This window comes from Diceros bicornis, chromosome 14 (assembly GCF_020826845.1).
Source record: "Diceros bicornis minor isolate mBicDic1 chromosome 14, mDicBic1.mat.cur, whole genome shotgun sequence".
Taxonomy (NCBI): Eukaryota; Metazoa; Chordata; class Mammalia; order Perissodactyla; family Rhinocerotidae; genus Diceros; species Diceros bicornis.
In genome coordinates this window covers 13,640,257-13,666,386 of record NC_080753.1, presented here as the reverse complement: position 1 = coordinate 13,666,386, position 26,130 = coordinate 13,640,257, and the positions used below count along the sequence as shown (strand labels likewise).

Sequence of the window (26,130 nt, the reverse complement as noted above, 5' to 3'; positions counted from 1 at the left end):
GTAAAGAAAGTGATAAAGCTCTGGAAGCAAGGCAGGACCCCATTACTCTAGAGTAGGAGTCAGCACACCACGGCCACAGGCGTTACAGGCGTTCTGTTCTGCAAATAAAGTTTTATTGGAACACAGCCACACCCATCCATTTCCATATCGTCTATGGCTGCTTTTGTGATCTACAGCACAGTCGGCACTGTTCCAAGTAGACCATATGGACTGCAAAGCCTAAAATATATATATCTGGCTCGCCACAGAAAAAACGTGCGGAGCTCTGGTCTAGACCTAGGAAAGTAACTCTAACAGCCTGGGGGAGTGGGGAGTAGGGAAGGGAGGGAGGGAAGACGGGAAGGATGGAAAAAAAAGAAGTGTGCTTATAGCTGCTGCCTTTAGTAGGGGAACCAGGAAAGGCAGAAAGAAACGAGTCAGGGTGGAACCACCACCATGCCTTATTGCGCGGGGATCCCTCCTCACGTGAGCTGAGCTACAACACAACCTTCCAGACTGAATTATTTACATCTGTTTGGGTGAGTTCCTAGACGGGAGGAATGTGGATTTTTCTCCAGTCTTTCAGCATTGGCAGCACACAGATACTGTAAAACGCAAGCACAGGTCATCAAAAATGTTTTAATGATTAATGTTTAGACATTATTTAACAGTGTGGGTATATCCAGATGAGCGAAAGCACACTCTGATAGTACACTATTGAATGTTCTAGTTTCTGTATTGAAATATGCGAAGACATTCGCAAACTAGTACCTAGGAAGACATACATCAAATATACACATTCTAGATTTGATAAGGTAAATGTAAACAGATGCTGCGACTCCTTCCAAACAGAAAACCCACAAGACTAATAAGAGAACCAATTGGCTCCCTGTAACACGAATGTGCAAAATTAAAGCATGATAAACTGGTATTTACATAAATAGCAAAACAATTAGTTTATACATTGTCAATGACCTTCTAAGATGTGTCATGAGTGGTTCAATGAATGTTTTGTTTTTTCCCCCAATGGAGAAGGTATTCAGAGACTAAATTCCAACTCTTTAAAATGACACACACAATAGTCCTTACCTGCTTGACCACTGCCTCAAGGAGGTGAGACGTGATTTTAGGATAAGCAGTCTATAATTTTTAAACAAGCAGTTCTAAACAAATCTTTAGATTCTAAGCAGAAAAAATGACAGGTGCTATTAGATTTACATTAAATAAATGATCTCTATCCAATTTCTTATGCTGTAGCTATCTGTTTAATTTTACCTTAAAATTTTTTAAGGTCCTTTTCTTCCCCCTTTGTTAATTTTGGTAAACTAGGCACATTTTAAAAGGAAGTTTGTGTCAAAACAGATAGCAGTATAGAAATCAACCCAAATTTGGACCCTGGCAACTAGTTCCCCATTGCTCATCTATGGGACTCTCAAATGGCAAATATTCAGTCACCTCTCTCGAAAAGTACACATCCTCTCTCTCAGGAGTGGAAAGCAAAATGGGCTTTGTTTCCTGTATAAAAACACTTAGCACTTTACAAATTAAAAACGGCCTACTCGTCCAACACACACTTCCTAAAATCTCGAAGACAAAGAATATATAAGTTTCATCAAGACTGCTTTAGAGCGCGCCCCCCAACTATTTTTTTACATTATTAATAGTGGCACTCAAAATAAAAAAATAAGATCTGTTAAAAAGTTAAACTGACTGTTTGTTCCACTAGATTTGAGCCCGCCTGATTTAAAGCCAATATTACAAAACTGAAGGTGCCGTTTCTGATTTCACACGTACAAGTCACTTGAAATAACATGTCGCACGCTAGCTAGTTTCATAAATCACGGTCTTTGATTATTCTAAACAGAGCTATGAAAAATGAATAAAAACTTGAAACATACCCTAATTTAAACTCAAAAGCTTTGGGCCCTGCTTTTTAAATTTTAAGGCATGTGTGTTTCTCTACTGTAACGACATTGTACAAATTTACAATCACATGCATGATCTACAGTAAAAAAAAAAAAAAAAAAGTTTGGAGTACAGTGTTTTTTAAATTGTGAATCACAATTCAGCACCTATCATGTTATAACTAATAAGGCAACAGCAGTGTCGTATACTACAGGAACACTCCCTCCACAGTCTAGCGCGGGGTCGGAGAGAGCCCAGAAATGTTAAAAATCTTACGCCTACTTGTATAATTTGTATACGTTTTCTAGGGGTTTGAACTGATGAAAGAGGTCCTACACGAATCACACTGTAGGCCGACTAGTTACAGCAGCTGTTAACGCGCGTCGGGCACAACTCGTTGTGCTTACAATCAGACGACGTGGTTGGGAGGTTTACAACTCTTGGACTTCAATCCTTTCGCTGTTTCCTCGGCTTCACATTGTTCTCCAGGGAAGAAAAGCTGCTGGTGTGTCCGTTCACGGCGGCCACCGACCCGTTCTGGTGCTCCTTGAGACGCTCTTTCCTCCGCGAGGCGCTCTTCTTGTGGTAGGTCTGAAAGGCACGAGGGGAGACGGGAGCCGCGTGAGCCGGGAGCTTTGTGGGGACTGCATCCCTAACTCCAGGCCTAGTTTCCTTTAGGACCAAACGCTCTCAAGAAGTAACTGCTGCAGTCAAGCAACCATGGAAATGTTTCTTGCCGCTGGTTTCAATCACTCTTCCTTTTTTTTTTTTTTTTCCGGTGAGGAAGATCAGCCCTGAGCTAACATCTGTTGCCAGTCTTCCTCTTTTTGCTTGAGGAAGATTGCCCCTGAGCTAACACCCATGCCAGTCTTCCTCTACTTTGTATGTGGGACACTGCCACAGCATGGCTTGATGAGTGGTGTGTAGGTCCACGATCGGGATCTAAACCTGCAAACCTTGGGCTGCTGAGGCGGAGCACGTGAACTTAACCACTATGCCGCCAGGCCGGCCCCTACTTTTCCACATTTTGTGGCTTAGCCTGGGGTAAGTTCACTGAGTCATGGGCTGTAATATAAATGCTATTTTAAAAATTACAAAGAAAATCCAATTTATACTTTACGTGGCTTTGCCCTTTCAGTATCTGGATGGCAGAGGACGGGGATTATGTGGCCAACCTGGCTTTTCTCGCTCTGTACTACCTCTCCCGTCACTCACATCCCTTGTCTGCAAAACTTGCTCGTTACTGCAGCAACTATTCCCGCCCTCTGTACAAAGTGCTCTGCTGCTGTAAGCAGTTAAAATAAGTGTGATTTCAGCTTTGTCAGGGCCTCTCCTTTAACCTACCTCGTACCTGGTGAATGTCCCAACTGAGGTGTAAACCATGAGCCCAGCAGTATATGAACTAAACTCAAACCTGCCAGGCCCAGGGATGTGTGATGAACGGTGTGGGTGGGCACAGGGAAACGTGGCTGAGCCCCAGGTGGCTGCTTAACACGACCAGGCTTTACTGCCTCCGCATCCGTGGCCTCTGCCCTTGTCTCTGACCTCGTGTGCCTGCTCTGGACCAGGCACTGCCCACAGGAGCAGGGACACATGTCATCCAGGGGTGACGGGAGGCAGGGGAATCAGCAGGGGCCACACGGTGGTCAGGCTCCACCGGAGATAATCCGCCCTAAATGGATCTTTCTGGGAGCAGAAACCTACCGGACATCATGCACTTGGGAATGAACTGAGCCCCCGAACCTGAGCAATGGACGTGCAAGGAAACCGGGACAAACAGGCAGATTTCTGCCTACAGCAGAGGACTGTGATGGAAATTCTTCTGACACTTAATTCAGCCACGAAGCTCAGGGCTGTGGGGCTGCGAGACTTCTGATTGAAAATCTCCCATCACGTGTCTGTAGAGGCCATAGGGGAGCAATGCAGGAGCCTGCCGAACAGTTCTGCTTTTCCCACATGAACCCCAAGCCTGCCTTGCCTAAGATCTAGAATGCTGAAGGTCTGGGACAGGTCTCCGCATCTCGTATGGTGGCAGTCACCCTGCCCCCTCTCGAAAGCAGGGCCTGCCCTGTGACTGTGACTGAATTAGAGCCCAGCGCCCAGGATGCTGCAATGGCTCCACGCATCCCCCTTAAGTGAAGGGATGAGGGCCTCCAGAAGTGCCACAGAGGAGGGAGGTTTACCTGAATGTAGAAGTTCGTGAAGAGAGCAATCAGGGAAATCATGTATCCGATCTGGAAATATAACCAACCAAGAGGGAACGTACACGGCCAGATGACCCCACAGCTGGTCTGGATGATTGTCAGCACAAACTGAAGCTGGTGGGAGAGAGAGGACACAGCTGAGCAGGGGGGCGCACGGACGAGGCACCCCACATGATGGGCTCTCTACCAGCATCCCCCGAGTCTGTGAGTTAACACTTATGAACCTTTCTGTAGGTATAGAAGTGACTTCATAAACATAACGCATACACTAATTTATTCTGAATTATATATGCATCTGTATTTGTCTTACATATATTCTCTTCCTCCTCTTCCGAGATGCTTAAAACCACCTTCTCTAAATTTCAGGGTATAGTTAACAATACTGTATTGTATATTTGAAAGGTGCTGAGAGAGTAGATCTTAAAAGGTTCTCATTACAAGAAAAAAAATTGTAACTACGTATGGGGACAGATGTTAACTACACTTTCTGTCCTAATCATTTTGCAATATATACACATATCAAATCCTTATGTTATACACCTTAAACTTATATAATGCTATATGTCAAGTATATCTCAATGAAGCTAGGGGGAAAAAAGAAAACATGTTAAAAAAACAAACACACACAAAAACTTCAGGGACATATAGGGAGAGGCAAGGGTTTGTTTTTGTTTTGGTGAGCAAGATTAGCCCTGAGCTAACACCTGTTGCCAACCCTCCTCTTTTAGCTGAGGAAGATTGGCCCTGGGCTAACATCCGTGCCCCATCTTCCTCCACTTTATATGTGGGATGCCTGCCACAGCATGGCTTGATGAGAGGTGTGTAGGTCCATGCCCAGGATCCGAACCTGCAAATCCCGGGCCACTGAGGTGGAGTGCAGGCACTTAACCACTATGCCACCAGTCAGCTCAGCAATGGTTTTTTGTTTGTTTGTTTTTAAATTGTTTTTTTAAGGGAGGAAGGAAGGGTGTGGGGTGTCTGTTTGTTTATTTATTTATTTATTTTTTGCTCAACAGATGTTGAGTGATCCTTTTTTTTTTTTTTTTGCCAATCTTCCTCTTTTTCTTTTTAATCCCCTTAGCCCCATACATACTTGTATATCCTAGTTGTACGTCCTTCTAGTTTTCCTATGTGGGACGCCGCCTCAGCATGGCTTGATGAGCGGTGAGTAGGCCCACACCCAGGATCTGAACCAGTGAACCCCGGGCCGTGGAAGCGGAACTCTCGAGAACGTAACTGTTTCGCCATGGGGCCAGCACCAGGGGGTGTGTTTACAGGGAACCAGTGACATCACTGCAGGATGTACAATCCCACTGGACAGTCTTCCTATTCCTTATCCATGTACTATACACCCTTTTGGTTTGGTTAAGGCTGGTAAACAGATTTAAACTCTTATTGGGATATAACGCTAAGTCCATACATTATTTCTGCTGAGTAAACCTTGAAAAGCACGTGGAACTGCTTGGAGAAACGGGAAAAGGGGTTAAAATAAGGTGTGGCTACTGGAGGGCGTGTCTTCAAGAGGAGTAACAACAGAGGGCTGGGCTCTGCCCAGCTCACCGTGTTTCCATGTAGAGAACTGGGTTTTTTCTTCTCTTCTTTAAGCTAAGTCTCTAGGTTGAGAAATGACTAGATGTGGTGCTTAAAATAAATCTAGGCAATCTGGGTGCAATCTTCCACCTCAAAGGGCAGAGCCTACTGGAAGCCCAACCTTCCCAGTCTGTTCTGCTCAATTCTACATCCACAGGGCCCTGGCGGCATGGTTAAACCAATCTGTGCATTGCTTCTTCTCGAGTGAGCGACAAGGTTAAAGAACAATTATCCTTCCTTGCAGGGAGGTGGGAAGAAATTAACAAGGACTGTGCAGCAGCTGACAAAGAGGTGATAATGAAATCTCAAACCCATAAGATGCTTGGAAGATCTTCCCAGATTTTTTTTTCTAGATTGTTATTTTTAAATATTGAAAAATCACAACTGACTTAGAGAGATCTGAATCAGCTTGGTTTCTTTAGAAAAATGTATTAATAATGCAAGGCCAGGGCTAAGGGTTTAAGGTCTGAACCCCTCAGTTGGCTAGCTTTGGCCTCTTGCCTCAGTGTCCTCATCTATGAAATGGGGATAACAACATGAAATCAGGCTACTGGAACAATTCACGTAAAACTGCTTACTCAGCATGAGTGCCCGACACACAGTCAACTCAACAAATGTGCTGGACATGAATCGTAATGGTATTAACGATCAGTTCACGAAAGAATTCATGAGCGGGAGCAATGGGAGTCTACGATGTACTGACAACTGTGGGAAGCGTAAGAGAAGGGTGGGTGAGAAATAACCACCAAGCGCCAACAGATGCTCAGTAGCGCTGGCATCTGAGGGACTGTCATTTGAAGCACAGGTGCCATTCTCACAGACAGGCACTCTGCTACATGGGGTCATCTCTCAGGGTTCACCAGGCGCCTGCCTCAACACACATCCTCGTTGCCTCACCAGCTACGAGCACCTGGATCCGTGCCCCTCCACAGCCCCCACTGAAATCCCTGGGAACACAGACAGTCTCTACTTTGGACTTTGATTATAATTAGCAAACACACACACACACACTTTGTGGACAAACTAAGAACAAAGGACTGAGCTTGAAGTCAGGAGATTAGCTTCTAGTCCTCGTTCTGCAACTCAACTAGCTGTATACTGATGGGAACAGTTTCTCCGCCAGTTAAAATTAAGAAAATTCCCTGCTCTGCCCACTTCAAGGATTTTAACTGGATCAATGGGAAGGGTGGGAAAGGCACATTAGATGCATTTAAATAACAATAAAACCGAGCAGGCAGCAGAGCATCCCAGGAAGAGGTCTGTGCCCCCCAGGCTGCGAGTCCTGGGGAAAGAGGCCGAGTCACTCACCAGCTGCCCCTGAGTGATGTACTTCTTCCACCAAAGGTATGGGCGCATGGAAGGGACGGACGACAGACCATAGTACGAGTACATGAGGACGTGGATGAAGCTATTAAGTGTGGCACCAAAATAAGCTGCAGGAACAGAGGGAATTGGGGGAGGATGCATCAGTATTTTATACAACAGGTAAAGAAATCCAAGATTCTTTTTAAATCCAAAAAAAGATGCTTTCCAACAGAGGCTGGCAAACCCCCCAGCAGAAAGCACTGCGTGGATGTGCAGTCAGAATTCAGCTCCACCTGGGCAGGCAGCCACGGGGATGCTTTAAACCCAGGGTCAGGTGTAGCTGCCAGATGGGCATCTAACATGGGAGTCAGGGGACCACCTGCCCCTCTCTGGCACCTGAAGGCTTTGTCGTCAGACTCCCTCAACTCCCAGAGGCAGCGGCTTTTCTTTACATGCCCCAGGGCCTCAGGCTGCTGCATGGACGGCTTGGGGAAGAGGGGCAAGGTGTTCAAAGCAGGCTGTCTCTACACATTTGCTGAGGCTTGGAGAGGCCTCCGAGGCCACCTCCTAATTATTCCCCAAGACTGCAGTCCCGAGGCCATATATTTTTATTAATAACACAGTCCCGAGTCCAGTTCCTTAGAGATAAGGAACTTCTTTTATCTTCTTTTATCACATGAAGTTTAATTTCCAGTAGGACTACCAGTTCTTTTTTAGACTCTCTGTCCTCCTCCCCACAGCAGGCAACCTAACAAAGCGACCCAGCTTTTCCACGTGTAGTTAGAGGTACGCATGGCTGGGGTCGGAGGAGGAGTTTCTACTCTCGGCTGTGACAGTCACTGGCTGTGTGACCTTGGACAAGCCACAGCCATTCTCTGGCTGTTTCTCAAGGGCCAGGTAGGGCTAGTTAAAATCTGTCATCCTGCAAGTTCTTTGAAAATGTGAAGCACTCTTCCAATGTAAGGAGGTGCTGTTTCTATTAGAAAATTAAGCCAGCTAATCCACAGCCATGAGGTGTGATGGTGGAGAAAACCCCCCAGGGAGGAGCCTGGAGGCCCGAGCTCTGCTAACACTTCTACCGTCTCAGGTTTCTCCCACACTGAAAGGAGTCGTATATGGAAAGTCCTTTCCAGTTCTAAAACGCTCTCTATGACTGTGAATCTTGGTGGGCCAAGTTCTCAAGGGCGTGCTATCCTAGGAAAAAACCTCCGTGAACAGACCCACGGTTCTCGGTCAAATTCGTCAGGGTCCGACGGCAGGAACTTGGGGACATCTGTTAGAACTCCCAAGCTGAACCCGAAGGTGACGACTTAATCTCAGAACATCTTAAGAGACTTCAGACCCCAAGCTCTCCAAAAACCACGCACATCCTTCTTAGAGAATTGACTTCAAATTCTGGTGCCTGTCATAGCAGACATCCTGCTAAACGTGCTTCACGGGCCGTGCGGCCATCATGCGAGAATATGTGCAGAATTCCTAACGCACCACTCAACCACAGCTGTACTTTGTAACTCGCCTTGTTCTCTGGCTCCCTCAACGGTGTCATTCCCTCCTCCCGGCCTGTCCCTGTCAGTCAAACATCCTCCAAATTGTAGAGAAACAAGAAACAGAAATAATCTGGGACAGCTGCCCTCAATGATGGAGGACACTGTTCCCATTTCTTGATATGCCCCAGGCTGGGAAGCTGGTATTTCCCTCATCTCGTCACATCAGCACAGGACAGTTACTAAACTAGAAAAGGGTTTTGTCAGCTTTCGAGTACACGGACCACACAAACTATCACTACAACAACCCGGACAGAAAGTTCAAGGCTCGACCTAGAAATCTGCAGAAACAGCACCTCTTCTAAAAGCTTTCATTTCAATCCAGCCTCTCGGCCCACACCTGTTCCCACATCCCCCCCTACACAGGACTTACAATGGCCACAGGGGACCCAGTTCATCACGAACCACCAGATGTTCAGCATGCTGGCGTGGTGGTAGACGTGCAGGACCGTGATCTGGTGGTTGTTCTTGCGCAAGATGAAGAAGAAGGTGTCCATGAACTCGATGAGTTTGGAGAAGTAGTACCACCAGAGGACACGGACAATCTACGAGGAAGGGACCGTCAGCGTTTCTCTGGAGTATCACCTCTGGCATGTCTTACTAAGGTCCCAGGATATCCCGCGTCCACTCGGAGAAGCCTGAGCGCCCCACTGGCTCAAGTCCTGCAGCAGGGGGGAGCTGTGGTCTGCCAGTGCCTTTAACCACAGGGTATGATGGGGCGGGGCTGGGGGGAGCTGGTGTTGAAATGGTAAGAGGGGAAGTTTGAAAAGGGCCACTGACACCCTTCAGGACTCTAACGAAAACAGGAGGCTCCGAGTTCAAAACCCTGAAGTCCCCTATGCCCTCTGGGAGGAGCCTGCAGAGCATGAGTACAGAAGGACCGCCAGAGAGGTGCTTCTGATCTCAGGGGCTGGCGTGGGGCAGGGGACAGGATAGGAGGCAAGGAGGAAAAGGAATCAAGAGCCCCCAGTGTCAGGTCCCTGCCCAGCCGAATGTGTCGAACAGTGCTAAGGCAATGACTGCCCGTGCTGAGCCTGGACTGCAGCCTTTTATTTAAAAAATACAAAACACTCAAGAGTGGATGTTGGAATCTACAGACCTCTACTCGGAGGGCACCGAGAGGAATGACAAATGCCTTTAAAACATTCTTACATCTTACATTTACATAAAGATGGTATAAATACTGATACATGCATGCAATTTTTTTTTTTCCTGGGAACTGTTAACAGGACTTACTTTTGCAGAGAGGGAAATTTTAGTTTTCATTTTATACTTTTCATGTTGTTCCAACGTTCATACCATGTGTACACACTTGCTTTCTTAAATTCTTTTAAAACTGTCAACGTGGATTACCTGGACAGTGAGGTGATGAGCCATTTTGTCTTCTGTACAATTTCTTTATTTAAAAAAAAAAACTATTTAAAAAAAAGAGAGACAGTACCTTCATATCTGCTTCTCCCGCGCTGCGTGTGCCCTGACAGAAGAAGTTGTAACTGTTTTCCCATACTCCTGTCACTAACTAAAAAAAAAAAAGAGGAAAAAGGAAAAAGCCAATCACCAATGATATCAGAACCACGAAAGCCCTCTGCAGTTAAACCTCAGTAGTTTCAGAATCTGTGACTTGACCTGGGGCTGTGCTGAGGCAAGTCTGCTCTGAGCAAGACACTTGATGCTAGGGGAGGTGGACAAAGGGGAGTTTGATGGCTCGAGCCTCAGCGTCACCAGAGTGGGCGAGCTTACAGATGAAGGGGTGGACCGGGAGTCATTCTCTTACCCGCTGCCTCTCTCCAGAACCCTCAATTCCCTTGGCTATCACCAGGGCCCTGCCAGTAGCAAGGCGCTGACCGACTCCATCACAGGCCCCCGTCCTGCCCCCGGTGGTCTCATGGGGGGATCACCACGTCACAATCAGGCTTTCCCTCGGCCAGCGCTTCTCAATCTTGAGTGTGCGGCACCAGAACCACCTCAAGAGCACCTCAAAATACGTATCTCGGGGGGGGGGCATTTTGGACCCAGTAGGTCTGGGGTGGGGTTCAAGAATTCCTACTTGTAACAAGTTCCCAGGTGGTGCTGCTGGTCTAGAGGCCGCACTGCGAGAACCACAACTGTAAAACTAGAGATGGTTTAGTCCAACCTCATCACCTTCGTTATTTCCTGTTGTGTGTCATCCCCTGGATCCATGAATCAGACCTCTGCAGGTTGAGGAAATCACGCCCATTCCTCAGAATTCACCCGCAGCAGAGCAGGCACTGTGGTGTCACAGGAAGGACCCCCGAAGTCGGTGCAAGCTCTAGGTTACAGACCTGCCGTCACCAGCTCACTGTGAGGGCCTCAGTTTCCTCATGTGTACACAGTGAGGATGGCTGGCCTAGAGGAGACCAAAGACCCACTCCAACAGTCCAGAGGGAAGGCTGAATCTGACCACCCTGTGCACGTCCACGCTGTCCAATATGTTCCAGCCAAACACCTACAGGATGCTGTTCTGTGTCCATCACTGTCAACTGCAGCTCACGGATTCCTCCTGAGGCCTGGGGCAACCTCGAGTTTTCCTGGTGACTCCCCCGCTGGTGGTCAAGCAGGTGCCGTGTAGGGAGACATCTGAGGTGGCCTGCCTCGGCCTGATCTCATCTGGGTATCCGACACAAGGAACTGGCCCCTGGGTCTCAGTCTGCCCCAGTCCAGCTGCATTAGCATCACGTGGGAATTTGTAAGACACGCAAACTCTTGAGCCCACTCCAGACCCTAAGAATCAAAACTCTGAGAGCAGACCATCAAGGCGGGGCCTCAGGCTCCTGGATCAGGGTACCCTCTGAGAATCTAATACTGTGCTTTACAAAGTGTGGTCCTGACCCAGCAGCAGCAGCGTCACCCAGGAATTTGCTAGAAACTCAAAACCTCAGGCCCCACCCCAGACCTAATGAATGAATCAGACATTTCTGGGCGTGAACCCATCGGTGTGAAACAGGTTGTTTCACAGGTGATTCTGATGCAGCTCACGTTCGAGAGCAACTGGCTTACAGCTGTGGTTCTCATTCCAGCTGCATAACAGGATCACCTGGGAGCTTTTAACAATTACTAATGCCTGGCCTTTCCCCAGACCATTAAACCGGAGTCTTCAGGGGCCACTCACCAAGCTCTCAAGGCAATTCCAACGTGTAAGCAGGAGTGGGAACCACTGGTTTCATGCTACTTAGTTCAAATAAGAAACACGTGGTCTACCCGCGCCGCAAGAAAGATGTAACTGAGGCCCAGGACTCAAGAGCCTCCCGCTGCCCTGTCCCTGAACAGGTCAGCTGGGGGAGCAATACAGACGCCCTCAGGGAGCAGCAGGTGATCACGAGAGGGAAGACAAACCGGTCAACTTGCACCCAGTCTGGCCCCAGAAATAAACGCAAGCAGTGGGTGTAGCCACCACACTAGCGCTCAACACCCTGCTTACAATGTGATTCTTTTTCTATTAACTTCCTTTTTGTTATTTTCCTTCGGCTTTGTTACCTTCTACACATAAAAAAGCACTAAGAATTAACACGGTTCTCACGGCCCAAGACCAGCACGGGGATTCAGAGTACACACGAGGGGGGCAGCATCTTATGATGAAAAGAACCCTGGATCAGTGAGCATGGGACTCGAGGGCCAGGGCCAGTGAGGCAACCATCTCCGTCTGCGCCCAGCGCCTGAGACCAGCTGATTCCCTAGGCCTTGCTGGTTTTCACTCTAAGAGGCTGAGGTTGGACTAAATTATCTCTGAAGGTTCAGTTCTCATTTTCTACAATTTCTCGGTTAGGACTCTTTGAAAGCAGACAAACTGTACTATACTGTCTCTGAAAGACCAGAACCCACAAGTCATTTATGAGAAGGGATGTTATCTTTCAGGTCTCTTCCACCCTCTGAGGTCATGGCCAGGAAAACACACCACACGCAGACCTCTCAGAAGTGCCGAGAGTTAAGATCCCTGGCCCGAGTCCCAAGGGGAGTTGGGGTGGGGTGTGGGTGGGCAGGTGCTGGCATGTCTACGGGAGACCCGTGTGGAGAGAAGGAAGCCTGGAGAGAAGGAAGCCGTCCTGACACACCTTCTTCACTGCCCTTCCCTCTGCCCCCTCGAGGGAATGAACGGATGAATTACCTTCTGTGGCTGCAGGGCAGAGAGAGCGAATTGACGGTTCCTGATGAAGTATTCGCAGGACTCCGGCGAATGGGCAATAGAAGGACAACTCTGCAAAGTGCTCACGAAGATACACTTGTGCAATTTAAATTACACCTTTATTTAAAACAAGAGCCTTACTTGGCAAAACTAAAAACTGACTAACATGACTGTCCTCATTAGATATGTTTTTGAAATTTTATCATCTTAGGGATCTAAAATTCTAGGACCTACCATCACTGTTTTCCAGCTTCTATTATGCTTTATGGTGTCCTGAGACACCCTGGTGCGGTTTGCTTTTGCAAAGTTTAGAATCAGATGGGTGTGTGTGTGTGTGTGTGTGTGTGTGTAGGTGCACACGCAAGTGACTGCGTTCATGAAAGGACACACAAATTTTTTTCAACCTCAAGGGAGGACCCAGATGGAGGTGTCTGTTAACTCTACAGAAAGGACTCTCGGACACATGCTTCCTTTCTTTGAAAATGTCTTTCAGAAGGAATCCAGGTGGGATTGCCCTGACTCTTTAAGCTAATTTACCTAAAATTCCATTTGCCCCTCCTCTCATAAATGGAAAGAAAAATCTCTGTATACAACACCCACTGTCTTTGGAGGCTAAAGCACTCAAACCTCAGTCCTGCGTGGTGAGCTTCCCAATAGTGAAGCAAAAAGCAGGTACACAAACCAGCAGCTGCTCTCAGAGCCACTACATGGCCCTGAGGCCACCATCCGTCTTCTACCTGGACAGGCTCCCTGCAGCAGCTCCGCCACACACCCTCGATGGCTGCTGCCACTCGGCACTTCTACCAGGGCCTCAGGCCTCTCAAACCATTGAACTCGGTGTTAAAACCCTTCAATGACTCTCACCGCCTTCAGAATGAAACCCTGAATCCTAGGCATGGCATGCCCGTATACACGTTCTTCTACAACGAGGGTCCAAGCTGATATCTGATCTTCCCTTCCTCCCTCACCTACAGGCAGAGGGGACCCGTCTCCATTCTCCAAGCATGCCTTTCCATACCCACCACAGTGGCCAAGGGGACAGCGCAGGTCTGGGCACCAGCTAGAACGGGGTTTAAATCCTAGTTTCCCTGTGTTTAGCCAGGTGACCTTGAGCAAGGTATTTCAACTTAGTTAGGCCCCCGTTTCCTCACTCCTCAAGTAGGATGAAAACAATACTCTCGCCTTTTAAGGCTTCGGAGAGAAGTTAATGAGATAAAGTGTGTAATGCTTATCATCCCCCAACCTGGTCCACAGGATAAGCACAATAAATGTGAGCAACGACCATTACTGTCCTCTTTTCAACTGAAATGCTCTCTGCACCCAAGTACCCCCGGCTTCAGCTCTTAAACTCCTATCCTTCAAAGTTCAGTTAAAATTCTATTTTCTTCATGACTGACCCCTTGAGCATTCCAGCCTGAAGTTCGCTCCCCCTCCTCTAAGCTCGCCCTGCTGTGACTCGCAGGTATTTGCTCACACGCTCCCTTTAAGCCCTTTGTTAGCGGGTCTGTTTTAAGCTCTTCTGTAAACTCTCGGAGGTGGTGACTGCGGCTCTGGAGTCTGCACAATCCAGCCGGGGACTTGTACACAAGAGGCGCCAAACAAATATTTGCTAAACCAACGACAAAGAGTTCAAGGCGCTGCTTTTGTCCCCTGAATCTAGGCCTAATGCTTTATTTGTAGCAAAAAAAGATTTCATTTCTGCTTTGCAAATGTTGACAGTGAAATACGAGAAAGCATTTTAATGAGGCTTGAACGTGACGACATTCATCTGAATTCTATTCACAAGACTAAAACCAGCCATCATGAAAGGTCATACTGGTGACATGGAAAGTTCAATTCTCCAATATCCTTGGCTTCAGAAGGGATAAAATAATTTAACACAGGAGGACCAAGCGCCTGAGTTGAAGTTTATTCCTCTAAGACTCTCAGCAACCCTCCATAACATTGGCCAAGATCAGGGCCCTGCTCTCTCTGCTTCCCTTCAGAGAAAACAGCAAGCCTATGAGTAACAGACCCCAGAGGCCTGGCCTTCCCTCCAGCCCATGAGGAGCACATCAGAGGAGACAAGGCTCTAGGCAAAGTCTCCTCAGGCACCCTTTCCCTTTAGGGCTCAGGCCTGGCTTCTTTCCCAAGAGTTGCTTTGGTCAGTCCCCAGAAATTCCCCACACTGCCCACACCACAGGGTGAGGGCCCAGGAGGCTGGCCAATGGGGAGCCACTGGAAGTAAGGACAGGTCTCTGCCTTGGGCTTCCGCGGATCAGCTCAGAGGAGGGCAGGACTGCACTCAATGAAAAAGCAGGCCACAGGGCACAGCGTGCCACTAACTACGCAGTTCCCAATACCACCGACTACTCCAGGAGCAACCAAGGGAGCATTATTTACCTCACCTGGCTTTTCCAAGTCACCAAGACACAAAGAGCAGCACTGCAACACGTGCTTTCTCCTTCCTTGGAGTAAAGCAAACTTTAACTAGGCCAGGAGCAAGCACAGGAAGAACCATAATTAAAGCCTAGCTAGCAGCTTTCTTCTCTCCTCCTGAGACAAATTTAATAACCAAAGGCGGTTTTATGCATCTTTTCATTTACAGAAGAAAATTCAGGCAAGCATCACTGGGTCCAGATGATACAGTTCATAGGATCATTTCTAATGGCGAGAGTTGACTTTTCTCATCTAACATCACATTTAACCACAAATGAGGTATAACCTTCAGCACGGTAACCATTTCTGTGGCACTTTCTGAAATGTTATCAAAGCATTTCAAGAAACAAGGTCATCTGAGACACTTAATAAGCAGAAAAATGTCACCCTGGGTGGCCCTTTTCAGTCATTCACCCCAACATCCCAAGATGTCAGAGCAACAAGATGGCCCCTTTCCAGAAGGGGCTGGCGGCATTTAGTGAGAAGGGCCTGATGAACTGCGTGGTTAGTACTCCCTCAGCAGAAATGCAATGAGAGGTCATGAGAATGGAGACTGTCCATACTGGAATTCAACTGTACCACACAACCGAGGGACACTGCTAAGCATCACCACCAAGCGTGCAGGGTTGACATTTTCACAGCGTTGACTGTTTCTATGTGAATCCTCAAGTGTGTACTTTTTAGACCTGATACAAGCTCATGTTCTTAATAAAGAAACACAAGAGAAGTGACACGGGTGGCTCAAAGTCACACGACTTCTTGGTGGCACCGCTGGGACTAGCACCCAGGAATCCTGACTCTCAGTCCAAATGCAATTTCAAACAGCAGTTCCAAGCTCCCTTGACTGTCTTTGTCTGTTTTTGAATCCTCAGTAAAAGTACAAAGAGGATACTCTGTCTATGAAGAATTCTGTGGAAGAGTAGACCTTAAGATGCATCTTTATCTTCAGCAGATGTTTGGTTTAAAATTAATCATCAGCTACTCCAAAATTTAAAGTACCTATTTCCTCTAGGATCTAGCTGGCCAAGCTTGGCAGTGCCATTATGAAAGAGGGTCAGGTCAAAGTATGTGGTTTTGCATTCCAAATCTTTCATGGCCAGAACGAACATAAGGACACCCATTAAGATGATCTCACACTTGTGACTTGCAGAAGTGTTTTCTTCCCCCTTAGAACCATGAACACCCTTGGGTTACAGCTGAGTGGACTATCTTGGTTAAGTCATAAGGACAGGCTCTGTACACTAGAGAAGTCTTTAGAATAAGCACAAAGAAACAGCTTGTCCTCGGCCCAACCTGAAACAGGTATGTCTGGCATATTTCCCCAAACCCTAGGCCCTGCCCTCTGACACTGGCAGTCCCTTTCTCTCACTGTTCAGGCCTCCCGACAGGTGGTTTCTGGCAGGTTGCTTCCACATACCCCACAAGAAACGCTCGTTTTCTATTTCATGGGGGTGTTAGTGGCTGGGAGGGAAAAACCTCAAGCTAAGACTTAGCATTTTGGGGCAGTACTGCACAATGGCTTGAAGCACAGACTTGACTCCCAGGTCCACCCTGGAACTTTCCCTCTGTAGAAAGGGGACAGCAATAGTACAATGAACATTAAATGAGTTAGCCCAGTACTTGGCATAAGGTAGGCACTATATAAGTCTTTGCTATGATTCCAGCCAAACGTTTGCCATTTCTGCTTCCAATGCTCAAAGGCCCATGACTAGGTCTCAAGTGGTGTTGCTCCTACTGTGTACAGAAGCCCCAGTCAGAGCATCATTTGCATAATTCAAAGAGAGATCTGCAGCCTACCTACTGACTCTTGCTTTGCAGACTAAGTGCTTTAGTTGAGGATTTGTAGAGTGACGTGGTCCTTGTTACACCAGCTATAAGGTCACGTTAGCAAAGGCTTGCAGGGTCAGTTTAGAGGAGTCGGGCCTGGCTTTGGACCAACCCCAAAGCTTCCTCTCTATTAGGAGGTATACCTTGCTCTCCCCCTGGGGGTGAGGCTGAGGGGAAGGCTGTCTGGGCTGCACCCTTCTCTCCATTCGCTCCACTGTAAGGTATTCCCTCAGAGCAGTGCCAGATAAACCGAGAGGCAAGTAACTCAGTGGGGTGCTTCCACTCCCTGAGAGAAGTTTCTTTCTGAGCAAGAAATTTCAGTTGTAAGGGAATTAAGAGTGAGGAGTATTTTAGGCAATGGTCAGGCCTTTCTTATAAGTATTAGTCTCACCAGATGTTTCAACTTCTCTATACCTCCTTTAAATGGGGAAAAAGCAGAATAGTAAATATCTTTTTTAAAGTATTTTTGTAAACGAAATAATTTTTTAATAAAATTTGATAATTAATTGCGAGGTCTTTTAAGTGTTTTTCCAAATCCTATTGTCCCACAATAACACATCTATTTTAGGAAAGCCTGAAGGGAAAGAAAAACAAGACAGTTTAGAATATAATGTTTCCAAAGCAACTTCTCTGTGGTTCTATCGAGACCTTCAAAGCCAGAGCCCCAGAAGGAAGCACCTGTCAGGTGCCTGAGGAGAGGGATGCTCCAGCAGCATCAACCCCACAATTACAGAGAGGTCGAAAGCACAAGCACAACACCCCTCCCGTCAAATGCTCAATTTCTTTCCTCCTCCCAATAAAGAAGCCATCAGAAATCTTTGAAAGAATATCCAAAGAACAAAATACTGACTTCTGGTTCTGGCAATGCAGCAAATTGAACAAAAGCAGAACCAACTCTCCCACTATTAACACACTGAGAAATGCTACACGAAACACATCAAAAAAACTCCATCGCCATTGATGCGTAACTATAAAGTGAGGTTTCCCGTCCCCCCCCCCGAAAAAATTATTCAGAAAAGAGGAAGTTAGCTTCCATTCAAGTCCTTTAAAATCTTTCTTTTGTTTGGGGAAGACGCAGTTAGCTGAGATGACCCCAGCAATACTATTTGGGATGCTTACACAGGAGCCCCGACAACCGTGCTGTTTTTGTTTTTAAAGAGGCAAAGAAATTTAACCTAGGTTTAATAATTATTCCCAGAGACATGACCTCACAGATGTAGCTGAAAGAAAATTTTTTAAAGAATATTTTAAAAAGCAATACAGCAAATGGTTAAGTTTGGAGATCACTGGCACATATGTATATCATGGAGGAAAAAACCCAATGTTTCCATGTTACGGAATGAAAAAAAGAATGAGCAGTGAACTTTTAGAAATAAGATATAGCTACTGAAACAAAAAAGGGATGAAACAGATTAAACACAACTGCAAGAATGAGTGAATTAGACGAATGCTGAAGAGAGATATCAAGATGGAAAATATATGAGACAGGATATGTAAACTCTGAGAATGTCCAACACATGTCTAACAGGAGCTCCAAAAGGAGACAACAGAGAGGGAGGAAGAGAGGCCAAAGTCAAGGAGACAATGCCTGGGGACTTTTCCGAATTAATGAAACAAATCAATTCTCAGACTGAAGGCACACAAGTCCTGAACAAGATAAATAAAAATAGATGACCACCTAGGCACCTTATTGTTTTATTTTTAAACACAATTTTAAAAATACCTAGAAAGAAAAAGATTACCTACAAATGAACAAAAATGGGACTGCAGAACTCTCTGGAATAAATTTTCAAAGTGCTAAGGAAAAATAACTGTTAATCTAGAATTCCAAGCCCTAAAATACTATTCAAGCATAAAGACAAATAATATGATGCTCAAACAGAGGCTAAGAGTTCACCCTTCACAGAAAAGAACTATTTCAGAAGAAGAAAACTGACCCTCAAAGGAAACAATGGATTTCACAGATCAATGGTGAGCAAAGAAAATCAGTATTGATTGTAATAATGATGACTGTTTAGGACCTTAGAAGAAAGTGGAACTAAACGCTTGCCAACAATAACACGGAAGATGGGGGATCAGAGCTGAAATCTTCTAAGGTCCTGGTATTGTTCAGGAGAAGTGAAATAACAATTTACTTTAGACTTCATTAAGTCAAGGATGCATGTTAAAAACTTATGGGTAACTACTAAAATAATAGAATTAGAATGAGTAACTTTTAAATCAGTAAAATGAAAGGAGAAATAGTATAAAATTCAACAGAAAGCAGGAAGGGAGGAAAAAGGCAAAGAAAACACACACACACACACACACACACACACACGAAGAAAAGGTGATAGAAGAAATTATTCCAAAATAACAGTTTTTATGCTATATGAAAATGGATTAAATTTCCTCACTAAAAGACAAGAGACTGCCAAGATTCAGTCATTAAACTCCTATGCATATACCTGGCAAAAAAAATCTGTATCACATATGCACAAGGGGACAGGTCTAAGACCATTCAATGCAACACTGTTAAAACAACGTATACATCCATTCAAAGAAAAATGGAAAAAATCGTATAATAAATTCTAACACTGAAATACAGAGAAGTTAAAATTAATGAATTAAATCTCTAAGATTCAACATGGATTCATTTCAAAATATAATGCTGACTACAAACAGCTATTTGAAAGAGTATAAACAATATACCATTTATGTACAAAAAACACCTGTCTCGGAATATACTATGTATTGTCATGTATACATACACATATAGTAAAAGTATAAAAACATATCCAGAGAAGAAACAGATAAACTTTGGAAGAAAGTTACGTCTGGAAAGTGGCTGTACTTTAGATGTATTTTATAATGTTTTCTTTTTTAAACAAAAAATTCAAACCAATAAATGTCAAAATTTGTTAGGTATATAGATACTATTTATAGGATTTTATTTTCCATATTTTGAAGTAGTTCTGAAATGACAATTTAAAATAAAAATTGCAAAGGGGAAGAAAGAATATGTTTTGGATCTATGCCAATCCACACCCACCCAGCCAGTTAGCTATCAATCATTATTTTAAAATTACATTTTAAACGTTCCAAATGTTTGAGAGAGATCATTCTCTCACACTAGTCACAACATACAGTTCTAACTGCAAGGGAATACATACAAACACTCAAAAAATAATCTTGTTTGTAACCTGTGATTTCTCTTTGTTAAATAAAATCAAACTGTGGTTCTGGCGTTTGCTTTTTCTATCCTAATACTCAGGATACATTTGGTGGGGCCGTACTAACAATGGCAAGAAAAAGGTGTGGAAGCAGCAATTACAGCAATCTTGGCAGCCAGTGACCTGTGTGTGAAGGACAGGACACTGGAGGGCACATTCACCGGGCACCTGGGAACAATGGGGAGGCAGAGGCTGACAAGTCACTGCTCTCATGACCACACAGAGGAAGGGATCCCGGAGTAAAGTCCCTAAAAATGAGATGGAACTGTCAAACCCAGGCGGGCTGAGGTCGGAAAGGAAGATGGAGTTTCTAAGGGAGCAGAGACAGATCCAGAAAACCAAAGAACCTGGTGTTGAGGGGGTTTAGGAAGAGCTGGGCATAAAGGCAGGCTAAGATGGTGCAGTGTCTCCTCCTGAAGGAAGAGCCAGCAGTGCTTTCAAGGTCAAAGCCACGTGTACCATGCAGTACTGACCCGGCTTCCCGGCTGGCTACTACTGAGTCCCGGGATCAGGGCAAGAGGCCCAGGCTGATCACCAGACAGACTTCCTTCTGGACTGTAACCAACCAAGCAATCAGATCCTCTCTGCTTAGGGTGACAAGAGGCCAGAGACAAGGAGGAGAAGGGCAGACACACCATAATGGTTCCACATCATGACAGAGCAGCTACCCGAGTGGGAACCCCATGTGTGATCTGTTCACAAAGGAGTTAGAAGCAGCTCATACAGCTTGCTGAGTGGGCCAGGGGAAACCAGAGTCCTTCCTGGGTTTATACTGCATGAGGAGGAAAAGCCACAATTTGGCAACAGGTAGGTGTGGATTCTCAATCTGGGGCTGGGGACAAGGGGAAAGACATCTGGATAGTTTGAAAAAACAGTGGGGCTTCTATTCAGACGAAATATGCCCTGAATCTCAGGGGGCAGAAAGGCACACAAGATTTTTATGTTTGCTCTGAGGACACAGTTTTACAAAGCTGAGTAACTAATGCAAACTAAGTTGTTTCTCTTCTGTAACTTGAACTTTTATTTCTGAGCCTTCACCAATGACCGTGATTAGACAATACCTGACTTAATAAGTAAAAGCTAAAAGGAATGCCATAAAGTCCTGTACTTTCAATCTAAAACATCCCACTGTTCAAATATACTTCTAATTAGGGATCCACGGCCTCTTTCCTGGAAATAAACACTAAGTTCCTGAGATAATTAGAAGTAACACCATGTCTTTCTTTTTCATTTTCTTTCTACCAAGTGCATAAACTATGATCAAATCTATGCTCTTTCTACTACATTTTAAACTCAGTTTCACAGTTTTAAAATCGTCATTTACTTTCCTTCTTCCAGAAATGTTAACGTTTCAGTGACTTTCTTTTCATTTCCTTTTTCTCTCTCTTTTTTCAAGATTTCTCCTTGTCTCCTTTAAGTAAAAGTTAATTTTATTTGTACTAACCTAGAACTTGCCAAGGCAGCTGTGAATTCATGTCACAGGATTCAATAAACAAAAACATCACGGATTACATATTTCTTTTTAAAATTCTTTATACACCTGAGTACGCAGATAAGCAGGAGAGTAAATAAAGACTAATAATCACGGCCATGCCAATTGTGTGACCACTGGCAAACGGCTCCCACTCTTGGGACACTTCTCTGAACTGAGGGGCCCAAGCAGGCTCCATCACTCCTCAGTCTGTTCTGTTGTAAAACTCCATGACTGCTCTCCTAGGCTGTACTAGTCATTGGAATATAAATGCTACGTAAAAGAGGAAAAATCAGCAGCTAAAAAGAAATTAAAAACTTGACAAAGGATATGTTTTAACAGTATTACTGACAAGTTTATGTGAGTAGAAAAAAAAAGACAAAAATCAAATGTAAATATCATCTAACTCAGCGTCCCGGGACTTATCTTGGGCTTATGTGATCTGCGTATATTTTTATAAACTTAATTCAAGGAATTATTGCCTCCTTATCTATTACTTACCTAAGTACGCTCAATTGCGAGTCAGAATGTTATTTGCTCCTCTGTATATTTCTTAAATCTCTGCACTCAGTGCTTAGACACAGCTCAACATCTTCTATTGTTCTCACCAAGCTGTCAGAGGAAAATCTAAACTTTCTACTACAGTGTGTTCGGAACCCCCCAACTTCACTCATATGCACAGAGCAGCAATTTATACAGCAATTTCCTTCTCCTCTTGACAAGGAATCATCTGTTTAAGAGAAGCTAGATTATGAAGTTACAGCTAGATCTCTAGGGCTTGAGAAACACGTAAGGCAGAAGCTTAAGTTCTATAAGATTTAACAATCTTAAATATTTTTTTCTCTAGACTACTGCTATGCATAATAACCACCTCTATAAAAGCTTTCTTAAGTTAATAGCTCTATCATCTATCAATTATGGGAAAGTAGACAGTTCACTCTGAAAAACCTGACAGCTGGCTGCGGTTCTGTCCCTTGAACACAGAGATGTGCCCAGTGCTGGGCCCAGGAGTCACTCCTGCGCACTGCCCCTGCCTCCAGTCCTGCAATATCCATCTTGGAGGCTAATTTAAACTGCCTTCATTCTAGAACAGGACAGAAAAAACCAAAAAAGCAGTTGTAAGCATTTCACAGAAAGTCAATAAAAGCAATGATAGTAGCATCTACTATTCTAGTCATAAAATCTTTACCTGGTCTTACGAAACACACATGGGAGAAAAGGACACAGTTCCAACAGCTGCAATACCTCTGACCATCAGATACAGTGTTTCCCACTAGCTTATACACCCACATACACTCCCACACACCACGACAGAGACATAGGCACAGCCTGAGGCCGACAAGGAATTAATTCATTCTTTCTTCTAAACGCTAATTTGAAGATTCATGCTGATTTTTCCCCTCTCCCTCCTCCCCTTATCTTCTTCACTAGTCCTCGGAGAATTAAAGCCACAATAAAAGGTTAAAAATCTAAACAGAGTACTTCAAAGTGTTCATTTTACATACGGCTCAGTTCTCTATCCCAGGGATTTACCAATAATTTTGTGTCATAAGCGTGAAAGGTGTAGTCCTTCCCCTAAAAATGTACACGAATTGTGCTTACCACTGGAGGGCAGCTGCCCTCCCCCCAGCTTTAAAGGCTCTATTACCATACCGTGCACAATAGTGGGGACAGAAGTGTGGATTCAGACTGTCTTTCACTCTTATTTATGCAACGACATGTGCCCTTGAGATCCCCAAATTTGGTTCTCAACACCCTAGTTATACAGACGAAATAATCTGGCCTGAATTTACACAGACCATTCAAACTTTAAAGACATATCTCACTATCCACTCTTCTCAGCTTTTAAAAAATAACTTGTCAAATCTCAAAGCTATTGACAGTTATCAGATCAGGACAGAGAGGCTGACTTACCACAAACATACCAAGCACAAGTACCACCCACTTCCCACCTCCCCCACCTCCAAACAAGAACCGGGCATTTATTAAATGGTTAATGATAAAACGCTCACAGATCTGTTTTTCATGCTCTGTTCATTTTCCACTCTGTATTTTGCTTGCATAAGAGTATTTCTGAAATATTTATTTTAATTCTGAATATAATACAAAACATAAATAACAGAAGAATCAATAGTAAAAGGCTTCTATTTTGGATATTCTGGAAGACATATTTGTACAAACAACTCTGGCATTTTGAAAAATCAATTTCAAAACATACTCAAAATGCATTAATGTACTGGCTCTCCCAGGACCCTCCCGACCCCACGCAGCTGCCCTTTTTCATTTAGCAACACAATTCAGGACAGCGACAGGAGTATATTTAAGTGAAAGGAAGCCCGTGTTAACCCCTGACCTACCTCATAGAACATATAGAGAGACAGCAATGTGAGTCCAAGGTTATACACCACTAAAATTCCCCGGCAAGAGAAGGGCTGCCTATTCTTCATGTATTTTGGTCCCAGCCATACAATTAATAAGTATATGACAGAGCAGATAAAAGTAGGTATATAATTGTCCAGAAGAAACCATCCTTTTACTCTGGTATCTGGAAAACAATCAAATAAAAATAATTAGTGATTAAGAAGGTAGATATTTGACAGGTTATGTTGCAAGGAGCATCCTTACACACATCTTTGCATAACTGATCCTGATTAGCTGTAGGAATCAAACGGCTGAGTCAAAGGGCATGAGCAGTTTAATTTCAACAGAAGACACAATACCCTCCAGAAAGATTGCACCAATTTAGACTTTCTCCACATCCTCACCATTATCACTTATGGTATCAAACGTATTATTTCATCTCTGCTATACTAATAGATGAAATTCCTTTTGTTGTTTTCTTTTGTATTTTAAAAATCATGAGTGAAACTGAGAATCTTTTCATCTGCTTAAAAGCCTCTTGTAGTTTTTCTATGAATGTTGCTGTGAACCCAAAAAGTTCCTTCTTTATAGATAAGACATTAAGAGACTTTATAGATGACATTAAAAGAAGGCAAAATGGAGCTGATTTACTTCTTAAGAGATAATAAAAGATTAAGAGAAGTCTAAAAAGTGAGTTCAGTTGTATATATTTACCTGTTGACATGACACAACAGGAAAGGACATTAAAAAGCCGTTAAAATGGTAAAAGGGGAAGAGTTTTAAACTCTTGCTGCAGCAGTGCATTCTAGATACGCACAGGATTGAGGAGAACACACCGCTCTGCGGTATGGTGACTTGATAATAGTGACTGTGGGATTCTCAGGCTGTGAGCTGTACAGCATAAGCTGATCTCCAGTTAGAGTCAGCAGAGGCGCACAGCAGCTGTGTCTCTGCTCCAACAGCCAGGGGACATGGCACCTTCAATAACCACCAGAGGACTTTCTCCAAGCCCTGTGGTATCCAGGACAAGGTATTACTTTCACCATAGAAAACGCTAATGTTTTCCAGAATCTCTTCATGCAATATTTACAAATAGCTATAATGGGGGTGGGTGGGGTAAGCAAAATCAAAAACCACCTTACCTCGGGGGCCTAGCAAAGCCCTGAAATAGGTACTAAGTGATGCATCAAAATGTTCCATTTTAAAACCTATTAAGAAAAAAAGACATTGATTAATCTCTACTCAAACTGCTTTTTATACAGTATTTTTTTCACAAAAGAACAAGAACAAATTCTTTTCAAAGATATGCTATGGACACGGTTAAGTTTCTCATGTTCAAACAATTTTTTTTTAAACTCACAAAAGTAACTACGTGCTAGTTCTACTTTGAAAATCAAAAGACACAAATCCGTAAATTCACTTTATAAATGAAGTGCCAGTTTTCTGAACTTCTTTTCTCAGCTCCATAAAAACTCCTTCCATGAAGCTGAAATCTCAGTGGGGAGAAGAGCAGAACTGGACTGAAAGGGGCAGATGGGAGAAGAGCCCACTGGGAAGACCCAGAGCTGGAGGTAAGACGACAGAGACAGGAAGAACGGCACCTGAGAGAGGAGCCACAGGGAAAATCGGTTCCCTCTGCTTGTTACTTTCACTAATTATTATTTTTAAATACTTCATGTCCACAGTAAAAAATTCACATATTAAAAATAAAGTGGTAAAATTAAATAAAAATTTTGAAAAGTGGTAAAAAAAATCTCATCACTTCCCTCCAACCACAATCCCGAAAGCCCTCACTGTCAGAAGGATCCTGATGGTAACATTTCTTGGGTCTACTTCCAGAGATTTTCCTCTTTTGAGCACAAAAGAGGTCATGCCTAATGAGTGTTTTTACAATCGTGGACTGCAATCCATTAGTAGATGGTCAAGTCAACATAGCATTAAAATAACAACAAACTGATCATAATCAGAGTGCTCTGCCCTTAGTGAGAATGAATAAATATTGCTTTATAAATATGTTCACTAAAGATTTATAAGTCTGATGTACTCAGCTGTGATGTAAAATCTATTCTTACTGTGAGGGATCACAGTAAAAAGAAACTTAGAAAAACACTGTTATTTTGAGAAGTGCATATCTTAATAAAACATCTTAGAAAGAGTCCCACGTTAGTAGTTA

The 26,130-nt window shown here is 44.3% G+C and overlaps 1 protein-coding gene across 1 annotated transcript in view; it reads right to left on the bottom strand.

Annotated features, from left to right (window-relative positions):
* Nucleotides 1-598: 598 nt before the first annotated feature.
* Nucleotides 599-26,130, bottom strand: part of ELOVL5 (ELOVL fatty acid elongase 5) — a 69,437-nt gene continuing 43,905 nt past the window's right edge. The window contains exons 2-8 of the mRNA XM_058554140.1: nt 25,100-25,165; nt 23,954-24,141; nt 9,969-10,046; nt 8,901-9,072; nt 6,987-7,111; nt 4,068-4,202; nt 599-2,475 (exon numbers count right to left, since the gene is read on the bottom strand). Coding sequence (XP_058410123.1) covers nt 2,332-2,475; nt 4,068-4,202; nt 6,987-7,111; nt 8,901-9,072; nt 9,969-10,046; nt 23,954-24,141; nt 25,100-25,157 — 900 coding nt within the window. The 5' untranslated portion in view covers nt 25,158-25,165 and the 3' untranslated portion in view covers nt 599-2,331. The remainder of the gene's footprint in view (nt 2,476-4,067; nt 4,203-6,986; nt 7,112-8,900; nt 9,073-9,968; nt 10,047-23,953; nt 24,142-25,099; nt 25,166-26,130) is intronic.